This window comes from Manduca sexta, chromosome 9 (assembly GCF_014839805.1).
Source record: "Manduca sexta isolate Smith_Timp_Sample1 chromosome 9, JHU_Msex_v1.0, whole genome shotgun sequence".
Taxonomy (NCBI): Eukaryota; Metazoa; Arthropoda; class Insecta; order Lepidoptera; family Sphingidae; genus Manduca; species Manduca sexta.
Window position 1 is genome coordinate 9719154 of NC_051123.1, and position 26295 is coordinate 9745448.

Below are 26295 nucleotides of genomic sequence, written 5' to 3' on the forward strand. Positions count from 1 at the left end.
TAATCAGCTCGTTGCACCAGTGAACAAAATTAAATGGACCCATACAATTATAATTGTCACGGAGTGTCGCGGAACTGATTCAGTGTCTCACTTTGTTTGAAGGCTTGCAACACTGGCAACACGACGCCGGGAATATGAAGTGCATAAATCACGAAGTTCCTTCTATTTTTAAATTTAATTTTCGAAAGTGATTCAATTATTTTCTCGTATAGGCAAAGGAGTCTTAGTTTGTACAGCCGTAGATGTAATTTAAATGTATTCGTTAAGTTGGTTAGCAAAAAAATACTTAAGCTTCATTTGAATAATCTAGAAAAACAAAAAAATCTATCAGCGACTTAGTCTGTGTTTTATCTCTTTGATTTTCAAATTGACATTGAGGAGAATATTTTGTAATTATTTAAAACAAGACGTATAAGTAATTAATCGATTAAAACACTACTAAAAACATTTATTGCTTCTAAGCTCGAACACATAATAAAATATTAGTTACTTGTACGTCTAACGACCTGACATCATCGTATTTTTAATCGGCACTGAACAAGATTCCTTTGTTAGTAGCAAACAAACAATAATTGATAATCTAAATGTTGTTTGTCCTAAATATTCTGTTTAAGCTCATTTATACGTGACAGAACTAAATTAATAGTAAACAAGGCCTTTAAAGTTTGTATTTGCGTATAAAGTATTAGCGTCTGAATACTCAACCTACGTGTTAAATATTTTCATTAATATTTTGAGTTCGAAATCATTTGTCTAATGGCGGCTACTTAAGTTGTCTTTCAAGCTGGTTGAAGAATTGAGCCAAGTTACTATAGCTTAGCTAGCATTGTTGAAATAATTAGATATGTAGCTTATTTTAAATAGTTTGCTGTCACGCAAGTATGAAAAAATACCTCGACTGCGCGAGTTAAACTAACTTACCTTAGATATTGTTTTGCAACCTGAGTCAAAGTTGGGAGTTCTATATAACATCTGTTTTTATTTGACTTTGATGTTTTTAAGAAATTTGTTTATTTGTTGGTCTTAACGGAGTGATTATATACTGAATTAAAAACAATATTTTGTCATTTATAAGTATATAATACCACCAGTATGCCATCACTCATTGTATTTTGTAAACTAACAAAAGACTTGGTTTTATTAGACTAAACTGAATTAAGATTTTAATATATAAATAGAAGAATTGTTTAACTATTCACCAACAAGTTTTTATGTAGTTTTCCTGAATTTTAAGTATATCTTACATCAACACAAGTATGCGGTCTGTTGGAACCTGATGTACACAGGCTGATTTCGGAACGAACACACTTACATAGTCCACTATGGCGGGTAAACACCTTGTGTCCATACACTGTGGTGGTCGCTATCCAAGCGGATATAAAATATATCCTACCACTAGCAAACTTCAATCAACAATAAGATGAAAATATATTTGATAATGTTTCGACATTATTAGTATTCTGTGAAGGATCGTGATTATGTTTAGTGTTTCTTTGAACTACGTTTAGAACTTGTCACGCTTGATAAATGATGGTTTGAAAGGTTTTTGGTTTCATTTTTAATTTGAACTTTAAATAAGCAAACGTAGGTTATTAAGTTTTTTTAATACATTTCACAGTCTTCATTGTGCCACGAGTAAATTGTAAGTTTGTATTAAAATACGGATAAGTGCAAGCTGGACTCGCGTACTCAGGTTTCCGAACAAACTTGTAGATAAATTATCTTAGGGAAGTATAATTGGATGCAACTCAGCTACGCTCTCAAGTGGAATATCAGCTGCGACTCTGTTAAATTAAATCCAGCAACTTAAAGTCGTTGCTATTGAACGAATCAAAACATCTCAAATGATATCTTAAGTCGCAAATGACTTATTTTGACAGCTGGGTTATGTTTTAAATAACGCCGACTCAGCTGAGTGCAAGCTCTTAAATGACAACTTAAGCTTTGTTTATTAAACAGTTAAATATCTTTAATTTCTGTTCGAAATTTGATTCCAAAGCGAAATTGGTTTATTAATGCCGTATGATTGCTGACTGACTGGCTACCTCGGTGGCGTTGTTGGAGTGCATGCGCGCTACGACAGCGCTCTGAGGTCCTGGCTCCGAATTCTGGGTTGGGCGAAGTGATATTTGGGTTCTTTGCTCAGTGTCAGCGCGGAGTCTGAAATTTGTCCCCGATATGGCGATAGGCTCGCCGTCTCATGGGACCAAACACTCTTGACGAAAAATGGGTGCCCTGTTTGGGCGTCTGCATACCCATTCGGGGATAATAGCGTGATGTTGTGTGTGTGTGTATTAATTGCTTAGTATATAAGTTGACATACCTAAATGATGTTCTGTCCCTGTCTACCCAGAAAATAGCGTGATGTTAAATGAAGATATTGGTTAGGAGGCTAATCTAGACGTTAAGCTTGTCCGACTAACGTCAGCAGCGTTTACGTGAGATTCCATTTCGTCATTAGGAGTTAAACATTAGCCCAGATGTAAAGATCAAATGATCATGCGATTGCAGATATAGAAATGTTTAGTGAAGATAAAAGCATCGTCTATCGCGTTTTAATGCTTTTTGGCGTATATTTGAACGTCATTACAAAATGGCGCGTCGATATCAATTGATGGATTCATATTTAATATTGTTTTTGACTGATCAAAATTTGCTCTTATAGCGTTTTTCAATCAGACATATCTTCCATATTTTTTATTTGAAAACCATTGTACTATGTAAAAGAGTGAGTAACCGCCATTTTCAATAACCGATATAATTTTACGATACATGTCAAAAATGGACCAATCAGAACAAAGTATTTTTGTCATGCTCACAAATGCTTTAATTTGATTGGTTCATTTTTGGAATCTAATTGAAATTTGAAATTGGAATCGATTTTTAAAAACGGTTGCATATGGTTGACGTTTATAACATCGTGCGTGCCAGCCAACCTGTGACCATTATATACTTCTGCACAAACGGCAATACATTGAAAAGACCATGCATTTCCAAACGTGCAAGTAACGCCTTAATATTTAACCATTCCTTGCCTTAGGATGTACAATGGAATGTAAATCTGCAAACAAGAAATGTGACATACTCATTGCGAAATACACAGAGTAGTGTGGAAACAGAGACTTCACACCATCGGCTGTGCATTTTAAACGCGGTCTATTTTGATCCTGCAATGAATGTTAGGAAATATTGAAGTCTAATCGTGTATTCGGTGCTGAGTGATTTAAGCAATATGATGACAAATCGTAGTGTACTAGAGATTTAATATCTAGGTATCAGAATGAGGGATTCATCCTCTTAGCCGAATTTCAGTCTCAACGAGCAATCTCAGGGAAGATCAGCCACCCAGTCAGCCAGATCAGTTACCCAGGAGATATTTTAGTGCACAAGTGTGTGCAATACAAATGTGTACTCTCTGTTCCTTCACTGTCATAGTCTGGTGAGACAGCAATCCGACATGACCGGAGAGAGATCGGGCACAGAATTAACCGACCTGGGATTCGAACCCAGGACCTCAGCGTAGTAGTTGCACTCATATGCGTACGCATTACAACGAAGCAATTAGGTATTAGAATATAATTAATAGAATTTTAAAATTGGCCATTCACATAGTTAATACAAACGAAGTAAATACATAAGCGGTAAGCAATCGAATGAATCTCATTGATGCCTACTATTTAGAAGATTTCGAAGACTGCGGAAATGTTAGGAAGAGAAAAATTGCCTTCATTTTTAACGGGAAATACATAAGAATATTATATCAGATGTAAAAAGGACATTTACATATTAATACTATTCCAAATTTTAAGTCAATGAACTAATAACTGCCAGACTAACTATTAAACATTAAAAAGGATACTTAAGGAAATTTTAAATAACTTATATCCGTTAGCGAAATAGTTTTATGAAAGTTATTTCATTGCTTGTATATTAAGTACTTGTTATATGACAAATGAAATATGTATGCTAATTTTATTATATAATGTCACTGCAATATATTATGATATAACTATTACAGATAGTCAAATACAACACATAATATATTTACTTAGCATTGAATAGTATGGGTTGCAAAACAATATTTAGGACAGATTGACCTAAACTTTTGTTTTTGGAGCTAATTTTATTGACCTTATTCCTAAGCTTTTGCCTATAGCCCCAAATGGGCAGATGTGAACGTAGAAGGCAAGCATTTCACTAAGTTTATTTGATAATGACTCAAGATTAGTCAAATCAGTCACTATATCAATTTCCTATGATTGCACGGGTGTTTTATCAAATTTAAAAGTAATGAATTTCCTTGGTAATTGAATTGATATTATAATCACTAGTTTTACAACTGAAATAAGCTGCTACTAGCCTAAGGTGATAGCTCATGCACTGTACTAGAGGCGAAAGGTAAAGTTTTCCGAAAGGTAACCCAACACAAGATAGGTGAACTAACATTAATAGTTTCGTTCTGCAAATCGATTTATTGATAATTAGATGTTACATAAATTACAGAAGGGAAGCCGACAGGAATCGAGTTATATGGACCCTTTGCCACTGCTGTCTTTATTAGTTAATAATTAACACAGTAATCATAGTCACCGATTAGTTTTAGAGAGGTGCTGCACCTATGCACTATACTGCATAATATAATCGAGGTTCTTTTTTTTAAATTAAAACTGCGCATGTTTTTCCAAATGCTTTATCAAAAAAAAAGCTTTGTGGCCGATAGTTCCCATTGTTGCAAATATATTCAATGACATATTTTAGTGGTTTATGCCAGGGGGGTGCACGTGCCCCTACTTGCACCCCCCTCCCGGCTCTCATGACAGTAATTCTAGCGATATCTCTGTATCGTTTGCCTAATCTGCATTACTGTCTGCCCATCACGCACGTCCTAAAAACCTGCGACAGCGCGCTCTGGCGGCAGAATTAAGCAATTTACTCAAACCACTTAGCGTTTTATTTGAGTAACGAAGGCCGTTTCGTAGCCTATGTTTGAATGGTAAACTAATAATGTGTGTAAATTTGATTACGTAGATTGACAATGAATTTGTTTGGTGTCATAATTTTTATCTCGTGTGCTTTGTGTCCCCTTTTCGATTTTCGTTAGGAAAGCGATCATCGCTATCGTCCGAGGTTAGACGAACTTAATATACGACATCGATAGGAATAGGAAATATTGTCCAAGAAATGAGATGGTTAGGTTCTTAAATAATGCTCAGGTATTAGAAAACTCCGAAAATGATAAAGGATATCACGAGGAGACCTATATTTAACAATAAAAAAAAAATAAGGTATGTGTTACAAAATGAAATGATTTATTTTGTTCAAATTAATCAAACAAAATAAATCATTTCATTTTGTTAAAAACATGGTATAAATTATGATATTATATATTACATGTGCAACATGTTTCACCGTTTCAAGGGTATGCAATTTTTTTATATACTTACATACTTACAATTAGAGAAGGTACTTTCACAAATTATTGTAATATTTTTTTGTTTTTTTTTTAATGTTTATTTTTCTCTGTCATCATATCTTTAATTTTATTTTTATTGTGAAAAAGAGTTTTTATATGTACTATATATTCAATTTTTTATGTTTTAAGACAAGGGACTAAGGCCTAGTCCTTTTCAGGAATAGACGATGTGCCCAACAGTGGGACAGTGATTACATGGTTCTTGCATAGTTTATACCACAGAGGTGAAACCATCAATCGGTGTCAACGATGCGTCAATCGTGGAGACATTGTTAATACAGTTTATGTAAGCAACACCAGCGCTCGTAAACATATTGCGTTAGCGCAGGGTTGATACGTGCTTGTTAGGATCTCAATTCTATATGATTTGGTTGCGAAGTAAGGAATTACTTTAGCGGTGCAGAGTTCAAATTTTCTTACTAGTATTATAAATGCGAAAGTTTGTGAATGTTTGGTTGTTTAAAAGTAAATGCAGAAACAATTGAACGGATTTTTATGAAATGTACATGAGTAGATCATGTCCTAGATCACTAAATAGGCTATTTCTGATAATTTCTTCCCATGGGAAAGGATGAGATTTTAATCTGATGTTTTAAATAGATGACGCTGCCATTGTTGAGTGTCCTGGTGATTTTTTAGCGAGAACGCTTCTTCCGTCGCGAGTAACACCTATTTCCTTATATATTAAATTTTGCTCGGAAGTATCACAACTTACTTAACCTAAAAAGGGGACAAGCACCAATTTCTGTACAAGTCAATAAACGACTAGATTCCTTTTTACTGCATTTCAGGTTTATTTCAGATTCATACAATATTCTCAACATACGTAATCGCTTATTGGCTCTACAAGATTGATATAATAAAAGTGTCTAAATTTATTATAATTTATACAAGCCTTCGGAAAGATTGTGTGACAACCCTATCCCCTTACGAAACGAAAGAAGCAAGTAATAAATGCGAAGTTAATTTGTTCCGAGTATACTTAACTATAAATTCATATATTCATAGATACAGCACTTATTTTTATAATGTTCTTAAGCAACCAACTGGTTTTTAAGCTATTCGGAAGACTTGGCAATCGAAGGTAATGTTCATTAACGTTAAAAGGTACTTTGGATGTTAAATGGTTGCGCAGTGACATTAATATTTATTACTATTTGACTCGACAGACGTTGTCCCGTCTTAACTATGAATTTGCAGCGAGCATTCTGTCAATCGCTGACAGTTATTTCAAACTATTGACAGTTATATAAAATTAATATTTTCGTTAAGTTTTCTTAAATTTCCTAATTTTCCACGCATTTTTTTTGATTTTTTTCTTTCGTAAGAACCTTCTGATAATAACAAAAATAACAAAAATAAATTAGTGAAATCGGTCCAGCCGTTCATGCGTGATGGCGTGACCAAGGGAAACAGGGATTCATTTTTATATGTAAAGATTTTCATATTCAGGGGCGTAGCGTAGTTTTTTTTTGGTATCAGACCCCGCTCTCAACACCTTAGGAAAACCGTGAATGGGATACTGTAATCCCCCGGCTTACCGACTGCAGGGTCCTGGAGGAAAGTTGGAAGGGGATAGCTGGGAAGAAGTCTGGGGGAACGATAAGGAAACCTCTTAGGATGACAGGAGGGGAGAAGGCTAGGAACTGTTCACGAGGCCATATAGGCCTCAATGTGAAATGGCGATGAGGTATACGTCCTACAAGATCTGACACATAATGATTTCGTATGTTTACGCGAATGTTAGACTTTGCAATAAAACTATTTACGGATTTACCTTGGTTATTTATATTATTTTCCCCCGACGTTTCTAGAAGCAGCCTTCATGGTCACGAGGGGGCTGACAAGACAGTTATAATGATCTATAACTATATTAACTAGAATTCAAATAAGCATTAAAATACTCGAGAACCTGTTAACGCAATTCCATATAATAATATAATATAATAATATCAGCCCTGTATTATATACTGCTGGGCACGCGCCTACTCTACTACTGAGAGGGATTAGGCCTTAGTCCACCACGCTGGCCTAGTGCAGATTGGTAGACTTCACACACCTTCGAAATTCCTATAGACAATTTCTCAGGTATGCAGGTTTCCTCGCGATGTTTTCCTTCACCGTTAAAGCGAGCGATAATTCGCAAAGAATACACACATAGTTTTTTAGAAAAGTCAGAGGTGTCTGCCCTTGGGATTTGAACCTGTGGCCATTCGTCTCGGCAGTCCGTTCCACAACCAACTAGGCTATCGCCGCTGTTAATTCTATACAACAATAAATTGCACGCAACAACAATTTAGTAGCACGTTACGGAAGCAACGTAAACTGACCCACGCGGGAATCGAACCTGTCATGGTCGGGTAGTGTGGCAGATATTGTTACCGTAACCCTGGGTTCATGTTACATGTTTTATAATAGATGATTAGGCACTAGTCTGAATTGAATATAAGGCTATCCAATACAAATTTTATTTAATTTCTTTTATACTTGCAAGGCAATGTGACCCTTTTTTTTCGCGGGGAAATTGCTTTAAGATCCCACATTGGTCTGAAAAACCAAGGTGGGTAAGTCGGGGGTACCAGCGTGCTATGTACGTCGGCGTACCGATTAAAAGTTTTATAACCAGTTTGTTTTTAGTTTGTTTCAATTTAAAACCCCGCGGTAGCCTTCGTCGACGCATTAGAGGCGGCTTCGGGACGGCAAAGTGACCCCCCTGCACCTGATCGTAAGTGGAGTGTCCAGAATATCGACTGACGAGAGATGATTACCCCTCGACAGTCGACATCATTATGCTGGCCTGTTGGAACCGGATTTACACAGGCTGATCCCGGAATGCGATACACTTATAGGGGCTACTATGGCGGGTTTAACACCTTGTGTACGGTGATTGCTATCCGGGCGGATTTAAAATATATCCTTACACCACAAGTATTCATAGAACATAATTATATTTGCGGCTAAGCGTAGGTGGTTTACAAATATAAACATGGAAGTGTAAAAATCACTTTAGTGCAATATTGACAAGAGCGAGGAACTATAAAAAAATATATTTAGTATTAATAATAATCGTGGGCTTAAAGTTCAAATGTTGTCCACGTGTCCAGTGGCAGCGCATTGAGGCTGTTAATCGTGAAGTTATGGGTTAAGATTTTAGAGTAAGTCAAAAAATATATTACCGTATATCATAATACTAGCTGACCCGACAGACGTTGTCCCGTCTTAACTATGAATTTGCAGCGCGCATTCTGTCAATCGCTGACAGTTATTTCAAACAATTGACAGTTGTATAAAATTAATATTTTAAATTATTAGAATTTTTTCTTTCATAAGAACCTACTCCTGACCATAACAAACACAATAAAAAAAATGTTAAATCGGTCCAGCCGTTCACGCGTGATGGCGTGACCAAGGGAAATAGGGATTCATTTTATATATATAGATGTACCGGTGACGAAGGATCCATATAACCTCAGACCTGCCGGCTTCCGTTTCGTAATTTATGTAAGACTTAATTATGATTATAACGATTTCAAGACCGCATTCATGCAAATTAGGACATATAAGTTTTGTCGGGTTCCCTTTGGGAAAATTTCACCCTTCGACACTATAAGAAAGAAAGAAAAGAAAGAAAGAATAATTTATTGTCGTGGTACATATCCATTTTATATATATACATAACAAAAAAATAAAATAAAGAAGAAAACTACTAAGTAATTAATTGTTATGACCAAACCGCGACAACTATATGTACCTACTTATATTTTTAGATTCAAAATACACTGATTGGAAACAAGAATTTGTTTTGAGTCGCCTATAACAAATGGGCAGCCTCACTGTTCAAAGGTAAAGGTATTTATAACATATAGTAAGGTACAGTCATCAGTCAGTAGTATAGTAATCAATATTATTCTTATAATACGTGAACTTAAAGGTATTTATAACTTGATTGTAATTGCTATTTATATTGCTTTAAATCAAGTCTGTAATGATCTAGTTATATCCTACTTACTTAAAATGCGAAGTGTGATTCTATACTATTTACTTACAATGCGAAGTGTGATTCAATAAAGTATAATGAACATTAATTTAATTGTAAGTAGCTTCGGTCTAAACAATTTATAAACATTAATATACTTTATTAATAGAATACTGGTGGTAAGTCTCTCATAAGTGAGAGTCCGTCTGGGTAAGTACAGCAATGTGTATTTCTGCCGCCAAGCAGCAGTAGCTGTAGTGTCTGTTGTGTTCCGGTTTGAGAGACATTGTAGCCAGTGTAACTACTGGACATAATAAGACTTATACTTTGTAATTCAAGGTGTTGGATGGTGTTTCTACTGTTTATGGGCGGTTGTATCGCTTACCATCAGTTGAACGGCAAGCTCGTCTCGTCATTTAAATAAATAAAGAAAAAAATGTAAAAAGTGAACAAATGACCTTTAGGTCAATAAGAAGATTATCTATTATCTTTGAATTTTTATTCTTTAGTGTTAAAAGACCGGTTGTAGTCGAAAGAATTTTAATACTTACAAAAAATGCTAACGATCGTTTTATACAAAGAAGTTTGCATATAATGCTTCTTAAGTTCACACCTAACTCATTTCGTTCATTCTTTTTCATTCATTACGCTATTAAATTCCGTTTATACTTAGGTCAAAGAAATATTTTTATTATTTGCCAACACGGCGCTTCATATTTGTCCTTTTGTGAATCACAAATTGGCAAGAACTAAGTGAAAGTTTTCTTCTGAAAGTAAATCCGTGTTGGCACATAGGTCATAATTCGTTGCACACATTACGCAGAGATGAGTGACTTTCTGGTATTTCCTCATAAGAAATTCGTCATTTTGGGTAATGCGTTATATAAGAATATAATTTTAGTTAATACCTTTCCTTCCTATGTGATTCACGTTTGTAACATTGTTAATTGTAAAAATGCTACGCCATTGTTTTTATTATATGCCGTGTATCCTTCGTCGGAGGTCCTTAAATAAATAAATAACGCCAAAGGAGTTCGTAGAAGTGTGAATAGTACACATTTTTTTCAGGGTCTATTCTTGTTGGATATCAGGAGCATGAATATTTCGGGAATAAGTTCAATCCTGGTGAATCATTTGTCAATAAGATGACACATTTTGATATTCTATGGGACCAGACCTAGATCGTCATTCTTTGATGATCACAAATACACAATATAAGTAAATTGTACGATGGAATGAGAATTTCATATTATAGCTGTTATTCCTTATAAGGGAATTTAAAAAAAGAATGTCGCGCGATTATGAAATTTGACCGTTAATGAAATGTTAATTAGTAGTTAAGATTTTTGTTGGCAATTAAATTTTATTCAATGGTGACCTTCTAGTTTAAAGTGCTTTTCGGTAATGGCAACCTTGGAAATTCTTAATTTAAAATTCTTTAACTTTTTCTGCCCTTAGCACATTCTTATTTAGTTGTCGCAATTTTTAATAACAACGCCCTCTTAACAACCAATCCTGAAAATATTCAGTCTTACTTTTAAACTTGTTTTAACGTTAATCGGTGGTTAAGAAATGCTTAAATAGCTGTCAAAAACATCACCGGTTCCTAGTTTAAATCCTTTATTTAAAAAACCTTATTAAGGCGATACCTCAAGGTCCATTTTCATACATTTTGTTTCACCTTTAAAATTTAATATGACGAAATTTTAAAGGCCGAAATATCCATGATTATTAATTATTTTTACGTTTTTCTTTCAACTGCGAGAACTAATCACTAACTAGACGTGAATTTAAATTCTTTACTTGCCAATACTTGTTTAGTTACCCAGATTAAAGGTGAAACAAAATGTATGAAAATGGACCTTGAGGTATCGCCTTAAGACGTAAGATGGCGGGTTTTGAATTATAGCTGATGAAGTATATTTATGTTTTAACTAAGCATAGCTTTGCGAAATTTTTATAAGTAACATTGATAATGTTCAAATAATCCCCAAAATATATTTTCAATTTAAATAATGAAACGAAATCAAAAAAATATCAAATGCGTTGCGACATTTTGGTAAAAAGATAAAATCTGCCGGTGATGAGAGGCACCTCACCTTGCCATTTACAAAAGGTCTGCCGTCTCATGTAATGTTAAAGCAACGCAAAACTTTTGTCTACTACAATATACTATTTTAATGTACATTTTTATGCAGACTTTAATTTGGAGATTCAGTTAGAGTTTCTGTACGCGTCTGTGTTTACAATTTCTAAATATATTATAGTGAATGCGAATGTATCTGTTTGTCTGTTACGCTTTCATGTAAGAACTACTTAACCGATTTCGATTAAATTTGGTATAGAGATAGTTGAAGTCCTAGGGAAGGACATAAGAGTTTTTATCCCAATAAAAATACACGGCGCCTTTATCCCGGAAAAACTATTTCATGCAGTTGGAGCCGTAAACAAAAGCTAGTTATCTATATTTTTTAAGTTATGAAAACCATTGATTGCATTATGTTTGTTCATAAAATTAGAAAATAAAAGAAGCTAAGCCTAGTACATCGCGAAGAATTGAAAAAGAAGCTTAAATTCAAGCGTGTCTGTTTTCGATGTTTTATTTTTATTACATTTTTAGCCAATACTTTTTAGGAATTATAAGTTTATAGTAAACCGATTTTTCATTAGTCTGTCGTTTACAAGAAGTAATATATGTATAGATGCATTTTAAAAATACTCACAATATTTCGTTTGATAATTAGAATTTGCCAAAACCACATTTCTGATTATACTTGACATGGCGTAAATCCTAAAACAGCACGTATAAAGCATTAGCAACGACGTTTTGAAATAATTACTAAATTAATGTGACCATTGCGGTATAACAAACTAATATAATTTGTTATTTTATGACAATCTAGATTAAACATAGGCGTTATTTTGTAAATGTGTTTCAAAATAGAGCAATTTTACTATTAATGTAATTACCTCGAAGGTGTATTGTTGCTTATTATTTTAGAGTTGCTACATAAACATTAATTTTGAGTATAAATCTTGACTCACAAATACTATTATTTACTGTAATTAAGTTTATTACTAAATAAGCCATTTGTAAAGAAGAATATAAATAATAATATCAGCCCTGTATTATATACTGTTTCACTGCTGCACGAGCTTCCTCTACTACTGAGAGGGTTAGGCCTTAGTTCACCACGCTGGCCTAGTGCGGATTGGTAGACTTCACACACCATCAAAATTCCTATAGAGAACTTCTCAGGTATGCAGGATTTTCTCACGATATCCTTCACCATTAAAGCAAGCGATCTTTCACAATTTTATCGCAGTTATTTATATTATTATTTTCTTCCGACGTTTCGAAGACTTTGCGGCATCCACGGTCACGGGGCGGACTCAGATTTAAAAATTTCATATTAGTATATTATCGGATTAGTATGTTTTCATGCACGCTAAACCATCTTACAACGTCCGATCACTTTCTAGATTAATGTTAGAGACGTGGTACGTGGCTTATCATGTCATGCAAAAATTATCTCTTAAAATTTCAATCGCGTTTTCTCTTCACACGAAGCTTAGGTTAGTTGAAACTTTGTAACAACCCGCGAACGTTTGCACTTCTTCGTTGAGTATTGTATTCCGATTAGATGAATCCGGTTTTATTTTATTTTTATATACGGGCCCACGCCCGTATTACTTTGCCATCAAAGTGACTCCTCTGCACCTGATTGTATGGGGTCCAATAGAATGTCGATTGAAGAGAAATGATTACCCCTCGACAGTTGACACAATTATGCCGGCCTGTTGGAACCGTATACACACAGGCTGATCCCGGAGCGCAACATAGTTACGTGAGCCACTATGGTGGGGTTTTAATACCTTGTATACGGTGGCCATCCGGGCGGATATAAAATATATCCACCAGCAAAACCTTTAGGCAATGTTTTTTCAATATTTAAAGATACTATAAAGTGCCTCCACCGAAACAATACTGTTTTTTTTTCTGAAATCATCATAAAAATAGGAAAATAAGAGTGGCAAAAAAGCAAGGAGCCAGTGACGTAATCACCCCACCACACCAAAGGTCTGTGCCTAATTCTTGGAATAGCGCTTACTGCCAGGGCAAAATCAGGCGACCATTTTTCAAGTCTTAATAAGACTATTTTTGTTAACAAACGTTATTAGTAAAATAGCCTGAACATCTACGCCCCAAAACCCTGATGCAAGTTGATGATCCTCTTCCTCCGAGTCAAGGGCCTCCTGTAGCTATGGTTCTGATCATCTGATTATTTTTTATCTAATAAATCTAAAGCTCCTATTAGTTCTAAATACGATTCAATATTTGTTTGTGCCCGCTGGGGAGTCAGAATTATTTGTATACTGACATACTATAAAACCTAAAGATCATGTGTAAAACATTACTTTGAGTAATAAACTTTTTCATTCATTTTACTTCATAGAAGCCGACTTCGTTTACATGCGGGTTAATAGATTTGCCAGATCGTAAATCTAAATGACTGAGTATTTATTGCTTGAGTGTAGAGAGATGACTTTAAAGAGCTTGTATTCGTATGTATTATAAATCGTTTTTACTAATAATTTAAAAACTTTGTTCTCAGGTGGTCATTACAAATTTAGCGTTAGTCCAATCAGTAAATTTAGATGGATTTGCAAAATTTTCTGATCTTACCGATCCCACAATGCTATCTAATATAATCAAAATCTTTTAGTTACGTTATAAAACAAACTTTGTGTTTATACGTTTAATACTTTTCATCGTATTTGTACTCATCTAAATATCTTTATATAATGGTTATTCAAAAAACTCTTAAATTCATCAAACCAACTAGGTTACCAGCTTCACCTGTGTCAAGTAAACACAATTTGTATGCGCAGACGCACACACCATGCCATCAGAATACTAAACTACCATCTGATGTAACTGCAGTTTATATTCTAAACAATCACGCACATTTTGACAACTACACAAAGGCTGTTTAATATATTTATGTTAATGAAAACTGAGATGTAGGAAGCGACTGCCGTTCTCTTACGTATGACATTAATGATTATTTTGATGACACTGATATAGGGCTTTATTGCCTCAGTTACGTAATTTCCTTTAACATTAGTATTTAGGTGAACTGACGTAAGAGAATCAATAAGTAGTTTCTAAATCAAACCTGTTAAAGTAAAGTGGCTTCAGTAACATCTTGAACGGCCGATACCAATTTGTACATCTGTGGGTTTTGTAAATCACGACGTTACAACACGATTTCTTACATCATTTCCTAGCTAAGACAGTTCTTCCGTAGAAAAGCAGAGTTCTCAGAAAACTAATTTGTATATATTTTCTATTCTAGTGACAACGGGTTACGAGTCGGATCGCGAGGAGTGGAAGAGCAGCCGTTCGCAGTTCTCTACGACGGCCTTCGACAGTTTAGCGCGACCAACAAAAATGGCAATGGCATTAACCTTAAGAAAACCCCAAAGACTGGAGCCAGTGTCGTACTACCGTCTACCAAATGAGCCCAAACCAAAACTGACGCCTATTCCGTTCAGACCCAACAACTTCGTCCAGCGAGCGCCCAGACTGCCCCGGCCGAGCACTGAAGTCAAAAGGAATTTACTGAACACAGATCATCGGAAATACACATCTCTTCAAAGTTTAGAATTACCTAAGAAGTTGAGTGAGCCGAAAAAGCAAATGGAACCCAAGAAGGCTAACTACTCTAATATATCCAACAAGATCACTGGTCTGACGAATAAATTACGAGATTTAGGGAACCCTAGCAACACTCTAGGCAGATTCAAAGCCCAGTCTCACGGAGACGTGACCAATTTAAAACCTGTTCTCAAAACAGGACAAGATGGAACTAAACGTTCCGTAGTAAGGACTTGCAGTGTTGAACCACCAAAGAAAGTTACATTCAGCGCATTTGCTACCGTCCAAGTTGTTTAAAATAATGGCTATCACGAATCTATTTGTATAAGCAGGCGTATTTTGTGTCGCTTCTCAAATGGCGTGGTGTTTGATTTGCTAAACCAGTTTCCAATTACTTTGTGATCCGATATCTCTAACATAGAGTGCTTAGAAAATATTTGTCTGTAATTAAAAATCTCGCTTGGAGTTAAATTAGCACACACCTACGTGACCAGACTGGCGGTAATGTCACGATTTCCGTGCGGGAGACGCTTCAAATATTTCGCTGTGAGGCAATGCATTGCACGGACAATTATTTGGACGTTTACCGCTTCCGTCAGATTAATTTCTGGTTAGTTTTCATGTAATTTCGAATGTGTATATCATGTACATAATAATTTATTAGCTCTAACGACATTGATTATGGAATAATCGCTGGGCGAGTTATAATTCTAATGATTTCGTAGGACTGACTGAATTTATAAGTGATATTATCCAATGTACTGTTGATAGATCGCTAATATAATAGATTGTAAAGTACATTTTAAGGAGGTCAGGCCGGGATTTCTGTGTAAATACGAGATACTTCGTGGGACAACCACAAATGTTAGTCATAAGGGTATTTATAATTAGTCACCTCTTCGTTTTGCTTTTCACCTTGTATTTTCGTATTATGCTTAAAGGAAAACGGAATTTGTATTTGGTATAATTGTTTAATTAATTGCGTTACCCTTTACATCTGTATTTGTTGAAATCTTAAACAAATGTTTTTTCGCCTTGCTAATTATTTCTACAGTCTCATCTACATGTATTTACTAAAGCATTACGACGTCCTTTCCTCGAATATTTGTGAACACATTTATTATCTTGATTAAAGAATTTTTTGTTCATTGATATTTGATTACATTATTCTATCATTAAAATTCCGTCTGATGATATCTAAATCTTGTTGAACGCCATAGAAAATGCACTTAATATAACACGAAGAACGAATCATTCATAATTCAACTGATGGAGTGAAAATAGTTCTCTGCGATATGGTTTCATCCATTACTATAATTTTTAGTTGACTTTTTTTCATCCATAAGCATCCTGAAGTAAACCTTAATTTCTTGATATCCTTCACGATGAAATGCCACCAATCTTTATGCGAGAGATTGCTGTCGGTCAGTTTCAGGTAAATTATGGAAATTCGAATTATTATTTATTGTTATTTATTTATTTCACGTGAATATTATATACAATAATGGAGTGCAGGTCTTAGAGCAATCGTCAGCGACGCGCCAGTGGTTATTTCGTGTTTATTGTTAATTCTGATATATCATGCCCTCTTTACTTATCTTTCCTTAGATTAAAGTTACCTCTAAAGACGATTTTGGCGCAGAATATTGCAATTCTTCTATAGTGATGACAAGTTAACAAGATTCCTCTCAAAACGGGGGGTTTTATACACCAAGGGAGTGGATAGGAAGAGAAAATATGCCTAGGTTCAGGGTGAAACATTATTTGTTAAAAGACTACTTACTTGCTTTTAGATGTGTTAACTGTCTAGAGTTTTTTTAACTTAAGGAAAGGTCCGTGAAATTAGGCATTCTTTTTTGAAGAATATTTATTTAACTTCTCATAAATATATTCTCTATTTTGTTTTTATTTATTTACTTTCTGTATCTTAGAACACGGTTCCTTTTAGTGTGCTAAAAATACATACAGGTTAATACAATTCGTGAAATATAGCTATGAAATTATTTTTATTAACTTATTCTTTTTTCTTTAATTGGATTCTTTATGTCTAGTCGGTAAAATTATTTATATCTATTTTCCATTCATGTTATGCCAAGTTGTAAATAACTGTAAAGTGTTTAGTTATTCATAATTTTACGTAAGTTGTAAAACAAATAACGTTTATTATATTAAGGATAATGGTTTATCAAAGTTAATGGATTTTATTTTAATGCGAATTATTTAGCGAAGTTTTGTTGTTTAAAAAGTCATAATTATTCTCTATTCATAGTTAAAGGTATTATTAGTAATATGCTATGGTGCAGTGTGTATTATTTGGTGGAATGAGAATAAACATATTTTTGGAAAATAATATAGAGTGTATTTTATCATTGATTGTGATGTAATCTTATCAAGTTAAATGTCTGTTTAATATTTTTAAATTTTACAATTCATGTTTAATCTATAATCTTTGGTATAATAATATATACTATGATCGTAACGTCTTGTATGAGTTAGAATATTTAAAATACACAGGGATGGCGAATCTTTATTGGTTAACATTTAATTATTTATTATTTATTTAGCCTGTGTAACTACTGTATATAATAAGACTTACCATCTCATGTCTCAGGATGGTGAGCGCAGTGGAATACCTAATAATACTTAGTAATTTAAGTGTTGGATGGTGTTTCTACTGTTTATGGGTAGTCGTATTGCTTACCATCAGGCAAACAGCAAGCTCATGCCATCCACAGCCGGTCTTCTATCCGAGTGCCCCGTTTTTATATCCCATCCCATCCCATAGCGACTTTTTTTACATCCCATCAAAGATGTTCGTTGGCATACTATACGCGTATTCGAATTATTTTGTCCCGTGACGTCACTGGCACGCGTGCCAATGGTTCGCCAACCCTGATAGTACACATTCGAGAAATTACTTGCAACACAAAAATATTATAAGGCCTCAGAATTTTATGGTCTAGTTATCAGTGGAAATAACCAGTTATACACACTGCATCATAAAGTTGAGTTTAGATTAAGTTTTGTGTTTACGTGTGTTTTAATTTGAATTTTAATTATGTTGTTAACTATTACTTGTTTCGACTTAGGTATTGTTTTGAAAAATTAAATGTTTGTTTTGAAACTATTTTATTTGTTTTATTGCTTTTATTAATATAGAACCAGTATTTAATTATTTTAGACCTTTGAAAGATGTATAATGAATGTACTTCATCGGTGGTGGGTATTTTTTTTATACGGGCACGCCAAAGTGACCCCACTGCACCTGATGGTAAGTGGAGTGGGGTCCAATAGAATGTCGACTGACGAGAGATGATTACCCCTTGATAGTCAACACAAGTATGCCGGCCTGTTGGATCCGGATATACATAGGCTGATTCTGGAACGACACCTACGTGGGCCACTATGGCGGGTTTTAACAGCATGTGCACGGTGGTAGCTATCCGGACGGATATAAAATATATCCTACCAGCAACATAAATTATTAACAAATTCAAATTAAAATCCCTTTCTTAAGTGCACTATATAAAAAACACTATATATAAACTGATAAATATTTAATTATTGATAGCTCTGTACTGAATTGTAAGAAAAAATATTAAAACCTAATTCTATCATTTTGGGAATATGCCAAAAAGCATTACATATTACGGTAATATTATGCTCTCACGTAGTACCTATAATTATTGATAATCTTATCTAAATGTACGAATTTTGACACATTTATCGCATAACAAAAACATCACACCAATGTCGGGGTTATCTCATATCTTATTATAGCGTATATTATTTGGACATAATAATTAGTTTCGTTTGTAAATTTGTCGGTAGTTTTGTCCTTTACTTTTGTCAAGAAATGAAAGAGACAAAAACTTAGGTGGACGTGTGTGATACGATTATCGTGGTATGTTTCTCAGGAGTTCCACTCAGTGTCAATTTAACGCTCGTTTTGAAAGAACGTTCTTGTAAGGTGAGTATATATTTTCATTTTTTTAATGATCCAGCCAGTAATAAATTGCGATAAACTGTTTAATAAATTTGGCATGATCTAACCAAAATGGTTTTAGGACCTTGTCGAAATATTATTGGGTAAGTATTTGATAATTTCTCGTAAATATTTATTCTCTACATTTTATTTTTAAAAGTTTCGAAAATCATTATTCATATGAATAAATAAAGTCATTTTACGTTTCTTGATATTTTTAACAACATTCATAAAAAACACATCTTAAATGAATATACAAAATCCCAATTCAAAACTTCAATCAACCTTCGTATTAAATTTTATGAGCATGCAGTGAAAACCTCAATAGAATATTATTGTCTATAAATGGCAGCCAACTGTCCATTTCAATAAATCTATTGTGTTCATAATAGACCACACATTGAACACATAGGTAGTGAGGAATATTGTATAATACATACATACATAATAGGGATGCTACATCTTTTTATAGATAGATGTTAGGTCTTCAGTAATGGTTCCGCGCAGCTATCTCAGTGCAACAAGATACCCCGGGGCCGTCTCTTTTGCGCCGCAGGCCACCGGGGGTTTTGGTTGGTATGCCGGTAGTATATAGGGGCTAGGGACTAGGTCCAAGGCTGGCTTGGATGATATACTTCCGACATTGGGCCGTAAAACCGTGAAAAAACATATCCGTTCCACTTACCCCCCAAATGGTAGCGATAACTTGTTTTTTCCCCGCAAAAAAAAAGAAAAGTGTTAGGTCTCGAGATTTTTCAAAAAGAACAAGTCTTTCGTCTAGTTTTAAATACAACTAATCGTAAACTATACTATATACCACGCAGAACTTAATTTACAATGCACAACGTTCGTCATCTCAGATTCTCAAAAAGTACATATCAAGCTACAACGTCCTTCAAAACAAACTTCACATTGCTATTTGGCGCCAGAAATTAACAAATATTGGTGTTTATAAACTCTCCGAATATGTTTTAAAACTTGTCTTTAAATAATAAGATGACCTAGAGAAAAATATAAAACTTAACAACTACATTTAAATCTACGAAGTCTCTGGAAATCGTCAACTTGCATTGGAAAGTAGATTTATCTGTTTTAACCCTAAATGTATTTAAATTTCATTAGAAAAGGAAATAATTACATGCTGGTGACCGACATACATGGTTTAGATCCATAGGATAGGGTAAAGCTATGTCGACGAGTCAAATAACTGAGGTCTATAGGAACATCGATGGTACTTATATGGATAAACTATGGAAAGAAAGTGGAAACGTTATATTCAACGAAATAAACATAATAATTGTTATCTAAGTGAATATTCAAGTACGATACAAAAGAATTTTGCTTGTACTAATAATACAAATAATTGTTTTGGCACCACTAGGTTTTAAAAAAGTGAACCGCCGTCGTACGCGTGATAACCTTTTCGGGACAAAAATTATCGTTATTGTGTCCAATTATTTACTTTTGAAGTGAAGTAAAGAAACACCTTAGGCTTTCCTCCTAACAAAATGGCGCGTTAGCAGTAATTTTTAAAAGCTATAATACATATTGAAAAAAATTAAAATCATATTTCTACAATGTGTAATCTTTATTTTGGTTCTTATTTTTTTTTATAATGTGCATATATATTGTTTAATTAATTTCATAATGAAAATGTTACTAAAATTGTTGACTCCGTACATCTATCCCTAAAGTACAGATTAATTTAATTTGCAACTAATATTATTAGAGACAATTTAATAAAGACTATTTTGGTAGTTTTAAATCTTCTGAAAGACCTGTTTATTATTTAAATAAATTCTTTGTAAATCTTTGCATATCCCCGCCATAATTTTTGCGCTGTAAATGTGTGAAACGAATGCTCAAGGCCGTTTCCTCCAGAGTGCGCCTTAAAGATATATAAAATTAATGAAGTAAGCATTTTTTCGCGTATTTACACTCTGATATTATTTCCAACTTATATGAAGTTTACCAGCCGGCAGCTCGAACTTGGTGATGACCAATGGTGGCCTTAACTAGTGCTAGGCTCTCTAGACGCCTCTCTTCATCTTTGTAAGGCCTCTTGAGCCAATAGCCGAAGGAACGTACTGGGTATTGGGTAGTGCTTTTCATGTGGTCATTGCAAGCGTGAGGCCCCTCGAAGAGCGAGTCACTGGGCGGTGGGCTAAGGCATTCCCCTCGATAGTAGACGAGGCCTGAGCCCAGCAATATAAAAGTACATACAAGACCTATTTTTATTTTTTAGCCGCCATGTCTCTGGTCGCACAAGCCTTCGAGTCCAGTCACATAGTGCCGGACGTCATACCAACTCCGCCTTCAGTCAACATCCAAGTAAGTGCCTCTATTTCCATCATATCACGACACTCAGACTACAATGTAAGTAATTATTTACCACGAGACTCAGTTACGTGTAAGTATTTACTACGAGACTCAGTTACATCTTTTTGCTGTAGGACACTACCAAGACTATATTGATTTTTTACTTACATTAGCTTCAATAAACGACTTTGCCATCTCAGATAAAGATATCTATTTTTAGAGAAAAAGGCACCGAACAAACGGTACCTTCGCCGATAAATACTCCATTACTATGAAACTGAAATTACTTAAATCGCTTAAACTGCTGATGAAGTCAGTTTGGTCTTTCGGTAATATATTCTATGTCTATATGGCAACTAAGAAACAAAAAAAAAATTGTCCCAGTTTTATGTCCATATTTATAATTTTTAATAAATTATCGATGTAAGGATTTATTGGTAGTGTAAAAGGGTTTATAGTCAAGAAGCCTTCCTACAATATATCGATCGATAAGTCTATCGTTAGGATATGTCTTTCCCATACATTTTTTTGTTTTTCTTTTAGCGTTAACGATTATAGAAAGACGTCTAGGCGACGGTCCTTGTATAGAGATCTTTTATGGAAAATATGAAAACATTTGAGATCAAAGTACACATGTATTATTTGAAACATTTGTAAACAATCATTGGAACATTTTACACGTTCGATAGCCAATAGTTGATACGCGACAAGGTCACGGACATTATGCAATACCAATTGTTACATAATCAATTGTGAATTTATTGTTTGCTTTTCGAGACTTTAGTTAGAAACCATAGCGAATTGATATTGTATGAATGTAGAGACGGTTCAGGAGTAGCTTTTGCTCGCGGCTTCACCCGCGTGGTGGAGGTTTCCGGGATAAAAATCCTGCTTTATACATATCTCGGGATAGAAAGTCCTTCCCAGGGACTTAAACTATCTCCATACCAAATTTCATAAAAATCCGTTCAGTAGATTTTGAGAAAATCTATAACATAAAGACAGACAGAAGAGCTGACTTTGTTTTATAATGTGTAGAGATAAATGACAATGCTCCTGGGCCCTTATTCTGTATGATAGTGTAAACGCGTAACGCGGCCGTGTCATGTTATCTTCGAGAAATGTGCGTGGAATGGTATTCTGTAAGCCTAATTTCTATAGTCCTAAACATGATGCGTTGTGTTCCGTGCTTGTTACGCACTGTTAAAATAACGTGCGGGATAGAGAATAAGGCTCCTGGTGTGAATATTTTTCTACTTGAGGATGGCAGAATTCCATCCCGTGATGCGACAGATGGCGTGACTATCGGCATGTCTGACACAAATTCCAATCTTTAATATTTCGAATATCTTGTTTTTTCGACATTTGAAACACGCTAATTATAATTATCTAGTTCAGAATCGCAAATAGACATTAATAATACATATTTAACTAATATAACCCAATAACTTGTCTGCACATATAATTGAAATTATGGAATGAAATACCAAAAATAAGTATGATGTTTTCAGTTGTCATACCCAAGCGGCGCTGTTGCGTCCCAGGGCAATGAGTTGACTCCTACGCAGGTTAAAGACCAGCCCAATGTAGTCTTCGAAGCTGAACCGAACGCGTTCTACACACTTATTTTCACAGGTGAGATAAGACTTTACTAAGTTTTATGAATATGCTGTTACCAGTGGCGAAGTGTCCATACAAACAGATCCTTACCGGCTTCCCTTTTAAGCTAATTTACGTATGTAGTTTTTGTTTTCAGTTAAATTGGCCGCGATATGTTAACTAAGGTATTTGTTTTTGCCTCAGGGTTACCTTTTGAAAAATTTCACCCTTCGCCTCTGGCTGTTACGTTGATTATGGGAACCTAAATACTTTTATACTGATATATCCTGCAACCTCCGGGGGATTTAAATATATAAATTATGTCAAATATCGCTATTGATACCTACTTTTCGGTAAACATGGTTAATATGGTTACAATTCTTTCTTTAAAAATAACCTAAAATGTTGAGTTGGGCTACTGAAATGCAAACATTTATTAAAATGTTAGAAAGCGACCTATTGGTCGTATGTCTTGCAAAATCTTATATGCATTTGCTTATTCCGTTCGAAATATTAAGTTTATGGCTATACAATTTTGTATTTGGCATTATAAAAACCTTAAAGTTGCAAATGTTTAGTTAAGAACTACATGTTTCCTTGATAAAACTATGTGTAATTCACTCATGAAAAGTGATCGCGAACTGATATTGTCTACAAAATACGATCAACAGCAATTTGCGACCACCAAGCCTTATTACGAAAAAAATATAATGACCGCAAACTAAAATAAGCTATTTAAGTAGGTATGTCCAGAAGTCGACCATAAGATTCCTAATAAGTTTGTTTTAATAAATTTTATAAATAAAAAAATATCAGGTGATTAAATATTATTTCTATTAATTATTATTTAATATGTAATAATTTTGGAAATTAAAGTTGGAATTTAGACCAATAATTTCAGTCGTCGCTCGAATGTTATAAACCCACTGCTGAGAAACACTATGTTACTATAAACTCACTATCGGAGTTGGGGACGCTGCTATCAATTTTATATTTGTTTCATAGCTGAAGTAGACAGTAGTTCTCTGCATCAGTCAAACTTCTTGATAACAACATTAATACCAGATGATTCATTAACTCGTTACTAAACTTTTATACTTATCAATAGACCCGGATAATTACGACGGCCCAGAGCCAGTGTACCGCGAGTGGCATCACTGGCTGGTGGGCAACATTCCCGGAGGAGACGTTTCCAAGGGTGAAGTGCTGTCTGGGTACATCGGCTCCGGCCCACCAGAGGGCACTGGGATCCATCGCTACGTGTACATTGTCTACAAACAGCCAGGGAAACTGGTGTTCGATGAGAAGAGACTGACTAACAAGTAAGGGAATTCAATCTTGTGGCGAATCCAGGAAGATTGAGTTTTTATTGTTTGCTGGACCCCAATTGACGCCTAATGGCATTAATTATAACATTCGATAAGATGAAGAGCAATAATGAATACCACGAAGCAAAATCTGGTTATCAAAGTTACATTTTTATTGTTTTACATGCCTGATGATAGTTAACGAGCAATAAAGCCAAAAGGCGTTGTACCTGAAAACGCCTGTCTATTTCTGTTAGCAAAATATTCGTAAAATAAAAAAAAACTGAATTCTTGAGCCGCTTACGATTAACGCAAATTACTAAATAGCGTTGTAATTAACATTAACAATATGTAATTAATTTCATTTTTAAATTCCTGCGTACCTCTCTTACGTCTAGCCACAATTAATCTAGAACTGAATTACATTCATATGAAACTCGGAGACGCAACAAATTTTTTATCGTTCTCCGTTTAAGGAATTTGGTCATCACTGTCAAGTTTAGCTATAATTGCATTATTTTTAGGTCCATCGATGGCCGTGCCGCCTTCTCCACGAAGAAGTTTGCTGAGAAGTACAACCTAGGCGCGCCATTGGCTGGCAATTTCTACCGCGCCCAGTTCGACTCTTACGTGCCACTTCTGTACAAGAGCTTGGGAGCATAAGTTTATATGATAAGAATGTTGTAATAAATAATTTATTTTCAATACAGTAAATTCTCGAAGAAACCTTTCGTTCCTATTCTCCCAATCTTAAAGCAAATAATCCTAATATTAAATGTACTTCCTATTAACATCAAAATATTTTCAATGTGCAAGTTTGTGAAGATTTTTGTTAGAAGTAAAAAGTAACAATGTATTTGAATTATAATGAACACAAAGATGGATCTCATCGGGTCCTGTCTCTAGGAAATTTTGTACCCTCTATTCCAAAAAAGAATTTTCAAGAAATAACAGTAGAAAGTCTGGATTACTTTGCCTTTATTATTTACTAACTTTTGCTAGTAGCCATACCCGCGTGCAAGAGTTTGTCCGGGATAAAAAGTAGCTTATATCCTTCCCGGAGTCTCAAATTATCTCTATAGGATATTCATCGAAATCTGTCAAGCGGTTCTCGAGTTTATCGCGTTCAAACAGACAGACGCAGACTTTTAATATGTCTGAAGGATACTAATTTTAGCATTATTAGCAAGTCTGCTTCGTTCAGTAATAATGGGAATTACAACGTTCGTATTTTTAGTATATTTACTTAAGCATATAAATATATGATGGCATTAAATGTTTGTCATACATGGTCATTTTGACGATGCGTTACTAAATGAAATCACATTGTCTACACCTCTGCTAATATTGTGCCAAAAATCATCCATTGTTGTCGCTGCGACGAATTCTCTTGCAGTAGTAGTAGTAGGATTTTTATTGATATTTATTTTGTTCGAAATTTACACTCTTTTATTTTACATCTATGGTTCGTATAACTTATTATAAAGTGAACCTAATTCCAAGAAGATACGCATGTGGTTTCATTTAGTAACGCAATGTTAAAATGACCCTGTATAATGTTTTATATTGCCGTCTGTCAACCATAACGAATTGAATAAAATTGTATACAAACTTCATTGTCTACAAAAGGTATTTTAATATGTATCTAATACCATTGTAACCATGCATACTTTAAAGGTACGTAGCTGATCAGTATCCCATCTGATTAAATATGAAATAGTTAAATATCTAAACATACATGGTTATGTATGTAATGAGGTTCAGAAGCAAGGCCGTGTATAGAAGGTCGGAAATATTTTGGTATCAATTTTCGTTTAAGGCTCCATAAATAAACAGCCTATACATAAATTAAAATATTTTTGGATGTCTCGGGTGAAAGGTAATATAATTGAACAAGTGTGATACCCCCGTGCCTCGGAAAGCACGTAAAGCCGGTTCTGCGCCTGGACACTCTCCGGTCATGTCGGATTGCCG

General features: G+C 34.6%; 2 protein-coding genes across 3 annotated transcripts in view; both read left to right on the forward strand.

Moving 5' to 3' along the window:
- Positions 1–18238, forward strand: part of LOC115449516 — a 92333-nt gene extending 74095 nt beyond the window's left edge. For both annotated transcript variants that reach the window (XM_037436796.1, XM_037436795.1), the window contains exon 3: positions 14810–18238. In XM_037436796.1, the coding sequence (XP_037292693.1) occupies positions 14810–15408 (599 nt within the window). In that variant the 3' untranslated portion in view covers positions 15409–18238. The remainder of the gene's footprint in view (positions 1–14809) is intronic.
- A 721-nt stretch (positions 18239–18959) lies between these two features.
- Positions 18960–25047, forward strand: LOC115449524 (phosphatidylethanolamine-binding protein homolog F40A3.3). The gene is made up of 5 exons (XM_037436930.1): positions 18960–19081; positions 21342–21427; positions 22927–23050; positions 24123–24336; positions 24846–25047. The coding sequence occupies exons 2-5, from the start codon at positions 21347–21349 to the stop codon at positions 24982–24984; spliced, it is 558 nt and encodes a 185-aa protein (XP_037292827.1). The 5' UTR covers positions 18960–19081; positions 21342–21346; the 3' UTR covers positions 24985–25047.
- The last annotated feature ends 1248 nt before the right edge of the window (positions 25048–26295 follow it).

Bases quoted from the DNA above. Each gene is read 5' to 3' on its own strand.
- LOC115449524 (XM_037436930.1), top strand. From the start codon at position 21,347: ATGTCTCTGGTCGCACAAGCCTTCGAGTCCAGTCACATAGTGCCGGAC. The intron at 21,428-22,926 runs GTAAGTGCCTCT...TGATGTTTTCAG, and splicing joins CGCCTTCAGTCAACATCCAA to TTGTCATACCCAAGCGGCGC. The intron at 24,337-24,845 runs GTAAGGGAATTC...CATTATTTTTAG, and splicing joins GAGAAGAGACTGACTAACAA to GTCCATCGATGGCCGTGCCG.